Source organism: Equus caballus, chromosome 1, assembly GCF_041296265.1.
Source record: "Equus caballus isolate H_3958 breed thoroughbred chromosome 1, TB-T2T, whole genome shotgun sequence".
Taxonomy (NCBI): domain Eukaryota; kingdom Metazoa; phylum Chordata; class Mammalia; order Perissodactyla; family Equidae; genus Equus; species Equus caballus.
In genome coordinates, this window is record NC_091684.1 from 164,159,000 (window position 1) to 164,174,295 (window position 15,296).

At 36.3% G+C, this 15,296-nt stretch overlaps 1 protein-coding gene across 20 annotated transcripts in view; it reads left to right on the forward strand.

Annotated features, from left to right (window-relative positions):
• MEIS2 (Meis homeobox 2) overlaps positions 1-15,296 on the forward strand; it is a 202,042-nt gene that overhangs the window by 128,990 nt on the left and 57,756 nt on the right. For all 20 annotated transcript variants that reach the window (XM_005603161.4, XM_070272288.1, XM_070272299.1 and 17 more), the window contains exon 9: positions 13,938-14,014. In XM_005603161.4, the coding sequence (XP_005603218.2) occupies positions 13,938-14,014 (77 nt within the window). The remainder of the gene's footprint in view (positions 1-13,937; positions 14,015-15,296) is intronic.

The window sequence follows — 15,296 nt, forward strand, 5'->3', positions numbered from 1 at the left end:
CCATCGCACATGTGTTTCCTGAGTCAGTTGAGTGTTTCCGAAATGTATCTACACTTTAAATTCAAATGTTTACCCACGAGGGCATTAAATCATGGAAAGTGTTACTGCCTAACTGTGACAGTCGTATACTTCTGCCTAGACTATTGTTAAAAGTTATGTGGGGCTTTCTACAGGCTTTCCCCCCCTAGATCTTAGTCAATATGGGGCTAGAAATATATAATTCCTTGTGGAAAAGAACAACTCAGATTTTCAATAGTGTAAATAAATTGATAGGGAGTATGCTTTTAAATCTGTAAGATGCAAAAACTTCCCATCCCCTTGCTATTAGCCTCCTCCCAACTAGGTGGTTCTAAGTACTAATGTGAGAAATGTAAGAGCCTAAACACTGCTATTTCTCCTACTTCCCTTATGCACTTACAATGAGATGCTCTATACTTTAGGCTCAGGTTAAGCATTGAAAAATATTCATTCATTTATTCCTTTACCAAATATTTATTGAGCTTGTACTGTTCTCCCAAGCACTTTTCTAGAAGCTGGGCATATAGGAGTGAACAAAACACAGATGTGAAAAGCCAAGTGCTTGTTAATAAATCCATCAGAATGTCGCATTTGGCATTTCTTGTAAACATCTAAATTTGTTCATAAAAAAATTAGAAGAGCATTAGTCCACTGAGGGTATTAATTGCTTTGCAAGAACATTCTTTATCTTATGAAACAGCTCACTTTAGCAAATAGCAAGCTCCCTTGGTAAGTCAACTTACAATATTTATACTTAGTATGAATTTTATTCCCAAATGTCCAGGGAGTTAAAGAAAGTAATGCCTCCAGAGAGTGGCTGTAGGTTCTATAACATCTTAAGCATTTCAATCACTTAAAATGAAAAGGGAGAATGTGTTCAGGAGCTTAAGAAAGAGAAAAGAGAGCATCGCCAATCAAATGCCAAAATGCCAGTCTTAATCACTGTTTCTTCACCGCCCTGGACACCTGGCTTGTTGAATATCTAGCCCAGGACCTGGCAGCTATCCATTAATGTTTCTAGAATTGTACAAATATCACTGTGATAAAAATGCACATAGGTTTATTCATTCCTTTTAACAGTATATTCCCAGGCCACTTCAAAATTGGCTCGTTAGGTTAGAAAAAAGACGAAGACCTTATAAAGTAGTGGTTTATACATTTCCTTCTGAATTTCCTTCTTGTATTACACACTCTGTGAAAATTTTAAATATTCAAATACTCAAATTGAAAAAGTCTTTCCTCTAGTTTCTGCCAGGTCAGACTTGACATTAAATGGATACTGATTGGGGGCTGGCCCCGTGGCCGAGTAGTTAAGTTCGCACCCTCCGCTGCAGGCGGCTCAGTGTTTCATTGGTTTGAATCCTGGGCACGGACATGGCACTGCTCATCAAACCATGCTGAGGCAGCGTCCCACATGCCACAACTAGAAGGACCCACAACGAAGAATATACAGCTATGTACTGGGGGGCTTTGGGGAGAAAAAGGAAAAAAAATAAAATCTTTAAAAAAAAAATGGATACTGATTGTCAGCTGGGACTGTCCAAAGGAGGAGAGTTTATCAGTCTAGTTTCCTCCAATATCCTCCAGTATCTGGATCAAATCCAAGACATGATCTTATATGGGGAATCAGAGTTGTGAGTTGGATGGTGATTTTTATTTATACCTTTGACCTCTTTGAGATAATTTTCGGCTCTTCCTATTTACCTCAATAAAAACTGCCCTCTCTTACCTCTCTAAGAGAATGTTCTTATTTAGATAATGCCTAATCAATACTTTCATGGTATATACATAAGAATAATACCTTGGGTTTACTTAATGATTTTCTGATAGAATCTAAAGGCCATTTGTGGCTTATTTCTTGCCATGTGGCAATCCTTAAGTGTTTTGCTCACTTCTTAGAGAACTAAACCCACTCAGCTTATGTTGCATCAGGGTATATTTCCAATTACTCAATTAAGAGTATTGAAATTATTTAAATATTTAAATAATATATGATTCAGTCAGTAACACACAAGTCGTCAAGGCACCTTCAGACTTGACTTCAAACTACTTTGTTCCAAATGAAAAACTTACTGTTCTCTTATGGTCAACTGGTCAACTCGCCTTGCTCTGAAATATCGATGCTCTTTGTATTATAGTGGAAAGTGGACCAAACTTAAGTTCATCTGCCAAAGAGACAGCATACCAGGCAGGTATCAGAAATGTTGGAGAGCTCTGCCTATAATGCAGAAGAGCCATGGGTAACATCCAAACTATCTAACAGGCACCAACAATTAGCGTGGATGCTCAGCTAGTCAGAACATGTGTGGCCGTACTGGTTCATAAGAATTGAATTCAGCTACATTAAAAGTTTATGCTTTAAAGTCTAATTTTTGTGGAGACAATCATTTTCAGGGCTTCTTAAATCCTTGTAAGAAATATTTTCACGCAAAAATCGAATCGTTTGTTTCTAAGAATGTAAAGATATAGCAGCAATTTCTAATATACAAATCAGGAGGAATAAGAGGTAGCTGTTGATTCTACAAAATCTTACCAGCTAACAGTTTGAAAAAATATGGCCAGTGCAGTAATTTCACATATTTGTATTTTTAATGTGTTCCTCCTTATTCCTCTTTTTTCACTCAAGTTGATAAGCAGATGCCAACATGGTAGAAAGGTAATTAGAGAAGACTTTCTGCCAAAGTCAACTTGCCCACCCAAGCTAAGAGGAGCCTTTCTCAATATTTTCCGATTTGCTGTTCAAATTAGGAAGAATACAGCCATGTACCAATATTTAAATAAGTTATAAACATATATTAGCATATATACTTATTGTTTTGCCATGAAAACTTTTAATGTTTGTGTCTATATTTTCTTTTAGTCCATAAATTTCTAGTTTATTTGGATTTACTCAGCATAGCATTTAATTACGGTGGTAAAAGGTTAAATACTATCAAATGATTTGATATTTCAATGTTTAATCACTTTTACCTTGAATAAGTGACTGTTTAGTCAATTGATAGCTGGAGTCATGAAGCCATACATTTTTATATACAAATATATTTTTTTCATTTTGTTTGGTTATGACATGGATTAGATAATTTATGATCTTAGATACTTAACTACCACAAGAAATATATTCATAGGTATGTTGAAAAGAAGGTGTCCTACTTACTGATGAGTTGATTTGCTCTAAATACAAATTGGAAACTCACAAAGCGATTTTTTAATCTGCTTAGAAACACTCTATATTTAAAGTATTTATGTGTTCTAAAGCTTAGGTAAAATAGTGCCGGAGCCAGTATATGCACAAAGATAAATGTTGTGGCAGTACCTTGTTCTGGCTCCATCTTGATTTAGTTAACTTTCACTAAACAGGCTGCTCCAAAAAAGGGAAGGAAAAGCAAATTGATAAGATAAAACTATGGGGAATTCCAAAATAAATACTGCTAACTGACCTTTTTTGATGGCCCAGTTAAGAGTTTTCTTATTATGGTATCAATTGGTTGCCTGGTTTACTAGTGCAGTGCATAAGTAAGGTAAACACTTAGGTAATGTCCTTGTCTTACTTTTTATGTATTTTGATGACAGATTGGTAATGATATTTCTCCCGTATTTTAAAAATCAAATAAATTCCAAAACTTCTCAAGAATATGAGACTATAATAAACCAGGAAATAAGTCAAGTTTTTTTAGTCCACCCCCTTCTTTCAGAGTATACATCTAAGTATATAGTTGTATCCAATGCTCGTTTATATGCAAAAGGAAGCTCTGTATGTTCAAAAGAGAAGCCAGTTCAGAACCTCTGAACCAAGTTCCTGATGCTAGTGTTTTGCACCTTAGAGTTTTTATCTTGGTCACCTTGAAAATGAAAGAATTAGCTCTTATTGAGGAGTTCCGTTTCATCACAGCCACCCTGATTGAAACCTTCTCTCTAATACAGTGTAAGAAATGGTCGGCCACTATTAAGGTTCTCTTTTTAACCACTACTGTCCATCACAAGAAGTCATTAGTTTACAGCTACTTCCTTCTTATTTTTATGACTTTTTAACTTATCATTAACCCCATTCTCTTATCCTGTACTGTGAGATGACCAAAGAAGATAATATCCACAACGTTTCCATTGCTTACGCTAGAGATAATAACCTTTTTGAAAAAAAGATAACCCTAAGTTTCTTTAAACAACTCCTTCCTCTTTAAATCCATGTTAGTTTTCTCTTGCCAAATTGAACTTTCAGTGCATTCTTAAGATAAATCAGACAAAATTATTTATAGTATGGTCTATGCAAATAAAGTGGAGCTAAACATACTGGAATTGTTTAATGTAGCTTATAAACTTGCTTAATAATTCCTTAATATTTACCCCACATTTTTCAATCCACGCTTTCTTTCACGTTATTTAAGAAATGCTATAATGGAGTAATCACTAGACCTCATTTCCTTCTAACTTAGTCTCATACGGCACTGTGTCTGGACCTGTTAAGTAGAACTGTTGTCATAAGATTAGATATAAGTATCTCAGTTGTCTAGACATTATATAACTCTACCATGTACTTCAGATCCTTGTTTTAAAGCAACCCTTAGCTTTTTTAACAAGAAATTAAACGTTAATGAAAAGTCCCATGCCATTATTTCTTTTCCACAGCTTCTTAGTGTCACCATCAAATTTCTACTCAGTTCACATATATAAAGTTTTACTCTTGTTTTAAATAAGAGATGATTTTCACTGTTTCATGTTTGATGTGCATAAGAGGTTGGTACTATCTGCCTCTTTGAGTGTCTCCTTCCTTAAATCTTCCTTCTCATTTGCTATCTAGCTTTCACCTCCACCAACTTCCTTTTCTCTCATTTCAAAATAGTATTTTTAGGATGCAAAGAATTCACTTGTTTGCATTCTCAAACTTGATTAAATCAACATGCAATTAGTGATGCTTCTTTCATGCTAGGCAGTGAACTAGATTCTGGAAGTAAAATGTAGACAGCCCGTCTCTGGTCTCAAGTCTACGAGGACAAATAGACAAGTAAGTATTCCCAGCACAGTGTGGCAAATGGGGAAACATAGAGTGACATTAGAACATCAAGGATATGAGTGTTAAGCACTTTACAGGATAAAATCTGGCTACTGGTATCCATAGTTCCTAGGTAGAAATAGGATGTTCGAAGTGTTTGTGATTATATGAATGTGAAATTTCTTCTTGCTAGGGAAATCAGAGACATCTTCAAAAAGGAGGAGGCTAACTAAGTTTGGGCAAGCCACTTTGCCTTGGTCTCCTTAGACATAAATGAGAAAGTTTGAATTAGATGACCGCTAATGTCCTTTCTAGTTTTAAAACTCTGAGTCTGTGAGTTTTCTTTTGCAGTTTACTGAAAAATCTAAACAGCCTAAACCTGTTTTGAAATCTATTTCGACAAATGATCCATAAAATAAATAAGCACAAAATTCAATTTTTTGGAAAAGTGGTCTGGCTATAGAACTGAGTAGCCCCATAAAATATTAATTTAGTCATAGTGTGGAAATGTGAAATGATTGTTAAATGAGTCAAGCCCTTATTTTGTGGCCTTTGGCTCATTTGGTAAGATTACCCATTAGCGACGTAGGCAGCATAACACGCATGGCCAAGCAGCTCATGGGAGCGTCCTAACAAATGTTAAATAAAAATTATCTTTCTCTAGCCTTAGGAATATATTTCTGTTATTTTCAAAATAAGACTGCGCTCAGCTTTAAAGTCTCAGTCAATAGGAAAATAATTATACTCATTGTGCTTAAAATTCTGAATCTTATCTGCAAATGTTTTCTAATGTGTTTTTCTAACATATTTTTGATGCCTTTTTGCAAGTCGTAAAGTAGAATGTGTCGATCGCATCCGACCATCACTTAATTTCGTCACTCCTGCCCATATGAACTCCCTCTGTACCATTAGAAAATGTAAATATAATGCTTCTCCTTGCAGATGCAAAAAGTGTTTCTCCTTAGTTCTAAGACACTTCCTTTTTTCCTTTCAGTCATTAACTTTGGTTTCATAAAAAATTCCTCCTCCATTTTTCTATTTTATCTATATCTTGATAATAATAAATTTAATAACGGTTCTTAAAATCTCTGTATGATAATCCAGTGGGCTCATTCAGTATTCCTTCAGCTTATCTACAGAAGAGAGTGCTTTTCTCTTTGCTCTTTTTAATGAGGCCTTCCTACCATGGCTCTAAATATCAGCCAAACATGTTAATCTCTTAGGATCTGTCTATTATTAAAACTCTCAAACCTTTTCTGAATTTTAAAAGATGTGATTATTATAATTCAATCTATTTACTTCCATGTAAACTCAAATGGAAATGCATCTCCTGAAATAGCCACATTTTCTTCCTCCAAAATATACATCTGGCATTAAAAAAAAAAAACAACTAACTAATTTGAATCTGAAATCTGGGTTTCCATGACACCAAACATCTGGATGAAAAGTGAAAAATTCAGTAGATGTTTTCAAATATCCAAATATTGTGTCGGTAAAACAGTTAAATGACTGTTTGAATCGTTCCATTTTTATCTGGGTATTTATACATCATGTATGTCACACCATTAGTCTTTTATAATAGAAAATAACATCAATTTCAGAAATGAGTTCACAAACAAGTATGTATTGAGCATCTATTATGTAGGAAACACTGTGCTTAAGTGCTGTAGGCAGTTCAAGGTTAAAGTCTTGAACTCTGTCCTCAAATGCCTTGCAGTCCAAGGGGGATATAACACAAGTGCGCATATATACACAAAAGATAAGATGGAGTGAATAAAAACACAAGAGAGGGGGAGAGAAAGCACTGTGGAATTTTGGGAGGCAGTGACTTTTTCTGGCTGGGGAGAATTTTCCGCTGGATCCATTGGTTGGACTGGCCATGATGAACATGCCAGAATCTTGGAAACAGAGGGGAACGTTGTGATCACACAACATTTGAAATACACTCTCCTTTAGTAGCTGGGAATTTTACTGAAATCAAATAACCTAAATTAGCCAAATGATTGCACCAGTTTTTTGTCATTTTGCAATATCACAGCCTTTGGTTTTTGTAAGGTTTTTGAGTCTATGTGTTTCTCAGTATTTTGGTTAGTAAATTTCTATTCCTCTCCCTTAAGAGTTTCAACTTTACAAAAGGGACATAGTGAAATATACTATCTGTATGGTCATTTTAAGAAACATCGTAAAAGTTCTACCTTACATTTTGCTTTTCTAATTTAGATATAAAATTTTCACAGTTTCATACACATTGCATGCTTAAACCTCTATCTTCCAAGTCAGGTGATTTTTTAATCTATTGGGATCACAATTCTGATAAACTTTTTTTTAAATCTCAAATCAAGATTTTTGCCATGTTTGATCAGTCTGTAGGTGTAGATTAAAGCAAAATGATTCCTTTCTTTCCTCTTCTTCCTCATTCTCTTCCTTTTCTTCTTCTTCTTCCTCCTCTGTCCTTTCTTTTCTTTTTTTTCAAACAAGAAACAGTCAATTTTTAGCTGGAGGGGGAAAGGGAGTAAGCTGAGAAAATTCCAGATAATCTAAATCATGCTATGTGTATTAGTCAGTAGTTAGTAATTTATTGGCTCAAGTAACTTAAAGGTAAAGGGTGTCTGGTTTTAGGTAAAGCTGGCTCCAAGTGCAGAAATGATGTCAGGAATCTATTCTTTATGTCTATTGGCTCTGCTTTTGTCTGCAGGAGTTTATTCTCAATCAGCCTGTCCTCATTTGGTGGCAACAATGGCCATCAGAACTCCAGGCACGCACTCTGCTGACTTAGTAACCACAGTGAGAAGAGAACACCTTTGACTGACAGTCCAATTGACTCCCATTAACCTAACTTGGGTTCCATCTTCAATGCAGCCAGAATGATTAACTATGTTGATTGGCTAAGCCTGGGTCAGTTGGCCACCCCGAGTACATCCCTAAAGTAAAATCAGGGTATTATAACTGAAAGAAAGAGGAAAAGGTACTTCAGTGGAAACTTTAATGTCAGAATGGGAAAGTCCTCCACTAGCGTCAGGAGAGCAGTTGGTTATCCTGGCTTTTACCACTGCCTGTTTCTATGACCTGGCGTATGTTACTTAAGCTTTGTGAGTCTTGGTTTCCTCGTCTATGCAAATTAGGTTCCAGGCCATATTCTGTCTAAAAGACCCTTTTGACTCTAATATTTTTTGGTTCTGATCTCAAGAACTAGGGGCAAGGATAAGACACCCAGAAAATGCAGAGATTTAGAAACAGTGACACAAAAGCAAGAGATACATCATGTTTCATGTAGAACTGCTCCAGGTAGAAACTGGAAGTTAGCTTGGCAGTGGAGTAGCAAAGGGTTATTATTGCAAAATATAATGATTAGAAGCTCAGACAACTTGAGAGGGGTGTGTATTTGTGTGTGTGTGTCAGAGAGAGTTAGATTCAGAATTAACCATCACAAACTTTATCATTATGATCTCTATACATATATATATATATATATATTTTAAAAATTGGCACCTGAGCTAACATCTGTTGCCAATCTTCTTTTTTTTCTTCTTCTTCTTCTTCTCCCCAAAGCCTCCCAGTACATAGTGGTATATTCTAGTTGTAGGTCCTTCATGTTGTGTTATGTGGGACGCTGCCTCAGCATGGCTTGATGAGCGGTGCCATGTCCAGGCCCAGGATCCAAACTGGTGAAACCCTGGGCCACAGAAGAGGAGCATGCGAACTTAAGCACTAGGCCATGGGGCCAGCCCCCTCTATAGATATTCTATAACACGTGTGTAGCTTTGTTAATCCCTTCGTTTTACCATCACACAGACTGGGTCCCAGGCAGTCTTGTTCAAAGTGACAGAACAACAGACAAAGTTTGAATGAGAACTTACGTCTATTTTTTTTCATTCTTTCTACAAATGTTTAGAGACACTGAGACAGAATGAGGGAGAAATACGAAGTTTAAAAAACCCAAGGCTTTACCCTCAGAAAGTTATACTTAATAAAGACAAGATATGTAAATAAGGCATGACAATGAAAGGCTAAAAATTATAAAATACCAAGTAAATTGCTATATGAGTTTAGTGGAAAAGAGATTACCTCCAACTATGAGGATGTGATGAGTTTTAGTTTCTTGTTTTATCTTCAAATTTCATTCGTAGTATACATTCTAATCATAGCATAGGAATATTTGTTTACATAAGAAAAGGGTGTTAAATTAATGACCATTGAATAAATTTGATATTCCAGGAAAATGCACTTACATCTTCAGGGGTTAGGTCTTTAGCACGTCTACTTGTAACCCAGTTTAGTAAGCATGGTTCTGGAGCAATAGGTGACATTTACCCAATGCAGTTTCATTGTCCACCTTTGGGAAATTGCTTAGAGAGTTTCATGTATGAGTGGCATCATCAAAATCAAGGTCACTTGGATTAACTCTATAAAAGAATTGGCATCTTGGAGAGGATTGAGGAAAAGAAAGTGGTAATCAAAACGATCAATTTCCAAGTATTTGCTCAAACTAAGATTCTACCCAACAAGTTACTTGATCATTTCTCTTAATGGTTGTATTACATCGTCACAGAAGTGATTTGACAAACTGCACATTGTTCTTCAACGAGCTCATCTAGTAAACTTTATAGACCAGTAAGTGAGTCAAGCTCTTAAGATAGGAAGGTAACTTAAGAGGCAGGACTGGTCCTGGAGATGTCCTGCTTTTAAAAATATCCAGGCTCACAACTAGAAGGACCTGGAACTAATGATATACAACTATGTACAGGGGGTTTGGGGAGATAAAGCAGGAAAAAAAAAAAGAGAGAAGATTGGCAACAGTTGTTAGCTCAGGCGCCAATCTTTAAAAAAAAAAAAAAAAATCCAGTGAAAGAGTTACCATAACATAACAGAATATCTAATTGTATAAAACAGTTAAATTAGTATGATTTTTTAAAACTATGGAGTTTATTAACTACAATTACAATACATTAATTATATTTTTAAAATTAATATTGGATTTTAAAAAATTATTTGAAGCACTACTCTCGCAGACAATGTAGGATTATACAAACAAAAAGTAAAACCCTCCACCCCATGCCCTACACAACATGAACCATTTTTCAGTGTATGTTTTTCCAGATTTTTTTTGCTCTACAGCATAGATTTGTGTATATTTATATCTATTTATTTATCTATTTTAAAAAAATCGATAATGCATGTTGTCCTACAATTTGCTTTTTTTCACTCAATAATATATGGGGAAAACCTTTTCATGAGAACCTCACATTTTATTTAACTAAGATCCAGTTGGTGGACAGGTTATTTCCAATTTTTTAGCCTTGCAGGTACTACCTTTTTCATTTATCATGTACTTCTAGTTCATGAGATGATTATAAGAATCATTAGAAGTATTTTCAAACATCAGTATATCTTTTCAACAGAGAATAAAATTCACCGTAAGTCAATTCCAGTGTAGACATCATTGGAGAGGGGTTCATCACAAAAGAAGATTCTTATTAAGTGGTTTCACCCAAAACTCTTCCACTGATGTATCCTAAGGATATTGTAGATCCAGTTCCGTGTACTTAATAAACCAGGTTAACCCCCAAAGGAAGCAAAAAAAAGAAGGCCTAACTAAGATCTGTGTCTTGAATAAAGATAATATCTTACTTTCAAACGAGTCTTTAGAAAAAAGGCAATTAAAAAATATTTTCTATCTACATTGAGTCATGAGCCATACGTGTCTTAGTAACTTTCTGAACAGTTGTCAGTTGATAGTCAAAGAGGATCTTTGTGATTCACTTCTTCTATTCAACAGTGGCTTTGGAATTATTTTGAGATGTGAAAAACTTCGACCTATGCTGGTTCTTTGTTAATGAAGGGAATCGTCATCCTCAATATTATGTTATGATGCGTTAGTTGAGCCACCCCTGGGCCACTGGACCAGAGTACGTTGGCCCCCAACAGTGAACAGACTAAACTATAGCTTTAGTCCAAGAATATGAAAACTGACAACAAATTATTGCTTGTGGTCTACTTCCAGTTTTCAAGTGCAAACAGACCAAAGTTTATTTTAAATTTGAGCCAGTCAGACATTTAGTAATATACATCAAAGAAGAAGTGAAGGCTTCCCAGGTTTATTATTTCAATATGATGTCTGTTCTAATGAAGAAGAATGCATATGATAGACCATGTAGTAGAAATTCTCTAGTTCCACAGTTTGGCCTTAAATATATACATATATTTATAAATTAATCCAAAACACATTGCTATGGTTCCAATTCCTCTGAAAGCTGATTGTTTTCCATCCCTTTTTTAATTTTAGAAATATAGTGGCTGACTGCCAGAACGCTTTCTGATAAACAGTCCACTTCATGTATAAAAGGGGCATAGAATCACGAATGTTCAAAAACCACAGAACATTATTTAAATAAGTTAAAGTTATTATGGTCTTCCCTATTAATTAAAAAAAAAGCCATCTGTGCAAGGTGAATTTTGGTAAGGTCCCAATTTTTTTAATGATTGTGGATGGAATTTGCAACTGCCTTCATAGTGAAAGTACAGCTCAGGGATTCCCAAGATTAAATGCACTGTTTATGTAATTTTGTGGTCATTTGAGTAAATTTCTAATAAAACCCTGGAACGAATTCTTGTTATCCAGTCAGAATTTATAGTCATACTTGAAGGAATTGGCTCTCCACTAACATCACCTTTCTACTCTTCTGCTTCCTTAACATCCTAAACCTTTGTTTCACCAAAACCTTCTCTGTGTATGTGTGTGTGCATGCGTGTGTGTCTCTGCCTCTGTCTCTCTCTTTTTCACACACACACCCCCCCCCCACAACCGACATTTTGTCAGAACTGTCTTGGGCAACAGTGAGCAAGAGTAAACACACCAAAAAGAAAACACTGCTTAAAGAAACGGCACTCTGGACGACGTTACCAAGGCAGAACCATACACTCTTGTGATGAGTCGTGATTTCCGTTTTCATTTTTGTTATTTGCAGCATTTATTTCCATTGGGTCAATTGCCTATAAACCTAGGCTTTCAAAATCTCAGAGGGACAGAAAGTCAAAGGGTGCTCCTCCTTTGAATTTGTCAGGGAAAGATCATGACAAGAAGGATTTGGGATCTTTTGGTGATCTTCTCCCCAACCGGTGTTTTCAGTCAATTAAATTTTGTACCCTAGGCCCTTTCCAGTTTGAAGCCACCCCAGCGTCTGTGATGAGCAGTCCTTCTTGTTTGCGCAGTCATTCATTATCTCCATTACCAAAAGGAGAATAGAGGACAATTACATTGTTTGGACGAATCAGAGTGTTAGGAGGAGTATTTGTCATGGTGGCAGAGCGCAGCACCTGACAGGCCACGATTGATGGCCAGGAATGAGTGTGAGTGGCCAGAGCAGCCTCATAGGATGCAAATTACTGACTGTGGATTCCAATTTATCCTGTTCATTTTTCTTGCCCGTGCTGAAGACCATTAGTGGTTTTTGAAGCAGTGGAGGGGTCATTACTAATGTGGGTAGGCTTGAAGCAGGAGGGGGAAGGAGGGGAAAAGCCTTCTGTAATTACACAGCTTTCAGGAACAGGCTGGAGGCCCCAGCCAAAAAAGTGTCAACACCTCGCAATCAGAAAAATTTATTTTCATTTTATGCTTAACCCATATTAACTCAACATTATCATCTTTCTTTGTTAACATTTGCAGAATATTAAAAGCCTGGCTTCTATATTAATACAAATCTAGTTAACCCCTTTTGCTATATAGGGGATTTTGTTTAACCTAATGGCATTTGGGTTTGCTAATCAGCAATTGTGCACATTTTGGATAATGTATGCTATTATAGAAGATGAAATACCTGAAGAATAAAATCTTAGATGACTGAAAAACATTCCATCTCTCAAACATTGGAATGGTTAGAATGCTCTGAATGGAATACTCTGTTGTTCCTAATATCACCCTTTCATAATGTTGATGGGAAATATTTATTAGTAAAGGCTTTCTAGTTTATGAACGACTGACATGCTAGATAAAAGTTTACTTTTCTGGTTAAGAAAACCCTGAATTGAGAGCAGGGACCTATTTAACAGATACGTTTTATAATTATGTGCACGCCATTACAGTGTCTCTTAAAGTAAATGTACAATTCTAAAATAGCAATCCTTGATTTTAGAATGAGAGAGGAGAATGTTTAGATAATGGGAGGATGGTTCATTATAGACATTGGTGAGTTGTGATTAAAAACACTGAAACGTATGGCTTCTTTCTCTTATTGCCATGCTTTAAGGTAAAATGTAAAATTTCTATACGACGCATTGCACATAATCGACGCCTTTTGATGTGTGGCCATTGCCTGTGACCCTGTTCACCCAGAGCCGTAACCAGTGAAAATGGAAGAATCTTCCACTGTCCCTTAAAGGAGTCAATGTAAATACACTGTCAGTAAACTTTGTCGTAATTGAATCGGTTGCCATGGCTTCCAAGGATAGTTGTGATTATATACTCTCACTTTCCAAACTTTTACTGTCTATAACCTCAGATTAACTAGGAAATAATGAGTATACTGAGCCATCTCACAAAGATAACACAGAATAAGGGCTTCACATAGGTTTTCCAGGAGGCAAAGTAAATGGGCCCGAAACTAGTTTCCTTAGTGTAACTGAAATGATTGTAGATAACCCAAATTCTGACGCCATCACAAAAGCGCTTTACCTCCTTCACAGATTTAAGAAACTGAATAGCTGCAACACCTTGCTTTTTACGGCTGGCCTTCCAAAGGCTGGCAGGAACAGTGGGGCTGCTAATGCAGGTTTCTGGATTCTTGTCCCACCTTTCTCCATACACGATAAAAAAAGCTGCGATTAGGAAAATCAAGCCGTAGGCTAAAGAAATCACAAACGGTCGTTTCATTCTTAGAAGTAAGTGACTCTTTCTTAACTTCTGATACATCTTTTAAAACGTTTGTTTTTTCATTAGCATCCGTACCCTTCCGAAGAGCAGAAGAAACAGTTAGCGCAAGACACAGGACTTACAATTCTCCAAGTAAACAACTGGTGAGTGACCCGAAAATCAATGTCTTTCTCCCATGGCTAAAATGAGATTTCTAAATAATTGTTTTCTTCTTTTGTTTCTGAAACAAATGAAATTAAGGAGGATAACTTCTGTGTTTCTACCCTGAGGTGTGAAAGTAGTACCTAGGGAGAGGCAAAGGTAATAGGTGAATGGTTTTTGTAAGATTTATTCCTCTTCTCTTGTTCTCGCTCTCTTTTCTTTTCTCCTCTCTCGCTCTTCCTCTCCACCTCACTTTTCTCATCTCTGATGCTTTAAAATTCTCGAATTAAACTGCAAATTCTGTTCACGCCATTCCTGTTGAAAATTGTAACTCTGTGGGGGGTTTTTTTGCGCAGGCCTCATACAGAGTTATCAGTCCTGAGAAGATTTCTTTGGTCTTGGCTTTGAGGGGTGACGTGCATGCAGGGTTTTTAGCATCTCCTAATAGAAATTTATTTGCCTCATTTTTTTTTTAAACACAGAAAAAAAACTGTATTTTTCCATTTTTACCTTTGCGATTTGACAGAGTACTCCTGTGCTGGTGCGTGGACCATCACCTTTTGTATGTGGCTTAGAGGGTAACTGAGGAAAAGGAGGGGTGGAGGATTAAATAAAATGATCACAGTGGCCAAGAAATGATATAGGAATTACTTATCAAAATACTGGCCCAGGTTTTATCAGCAGCTTAATTTTGTTCGGTACATTCTTGGGTGATGTTCAGATTAATTGAACTGACAGTTCTCTTTCAAAATTCAGGGAAAGTATTTGCACGGATTTCAGGCCTTATACAAACTTAATTACATGGAACTCCATTTTATCATTCTAATTCCATGTAGCAGAGGTTGTATTTACAAATGAGAAGTCTCTGCCTTTATTCACAGCTTTCCTTAATATATTTATCAAAGCAGGTTCATTTACAAAGTGCTCTATCTGTGGGACACAGGCAGGCAGACATTAACAAAGCTTTTAGGTTTATCAGCCTCGCTGCCTGATGAGCTACCCGAGGGTCAATTGATTTTGTGGTTCTGTGATTCATTTTTTTCTCATTTTTCTAGGATCACAATGAGAGACATGCTTGGAGAATTAGCCAGTTTGTCTGCCTTATCTGTCAGGCAATTTTTTTTTTTCCCAGGGAAGTCAAGCTACTTAAATTGGCCACAGGAACTGCCGTTATCTGACTTTAATGCACCCTATAGTGTGGATAGCATTTCAATTACACCAGTAACCAAAGCTTAGCTGCAGCCCTTTTCATGCCTAGTGCTGTACAGAAAGTGATGTGCCTAC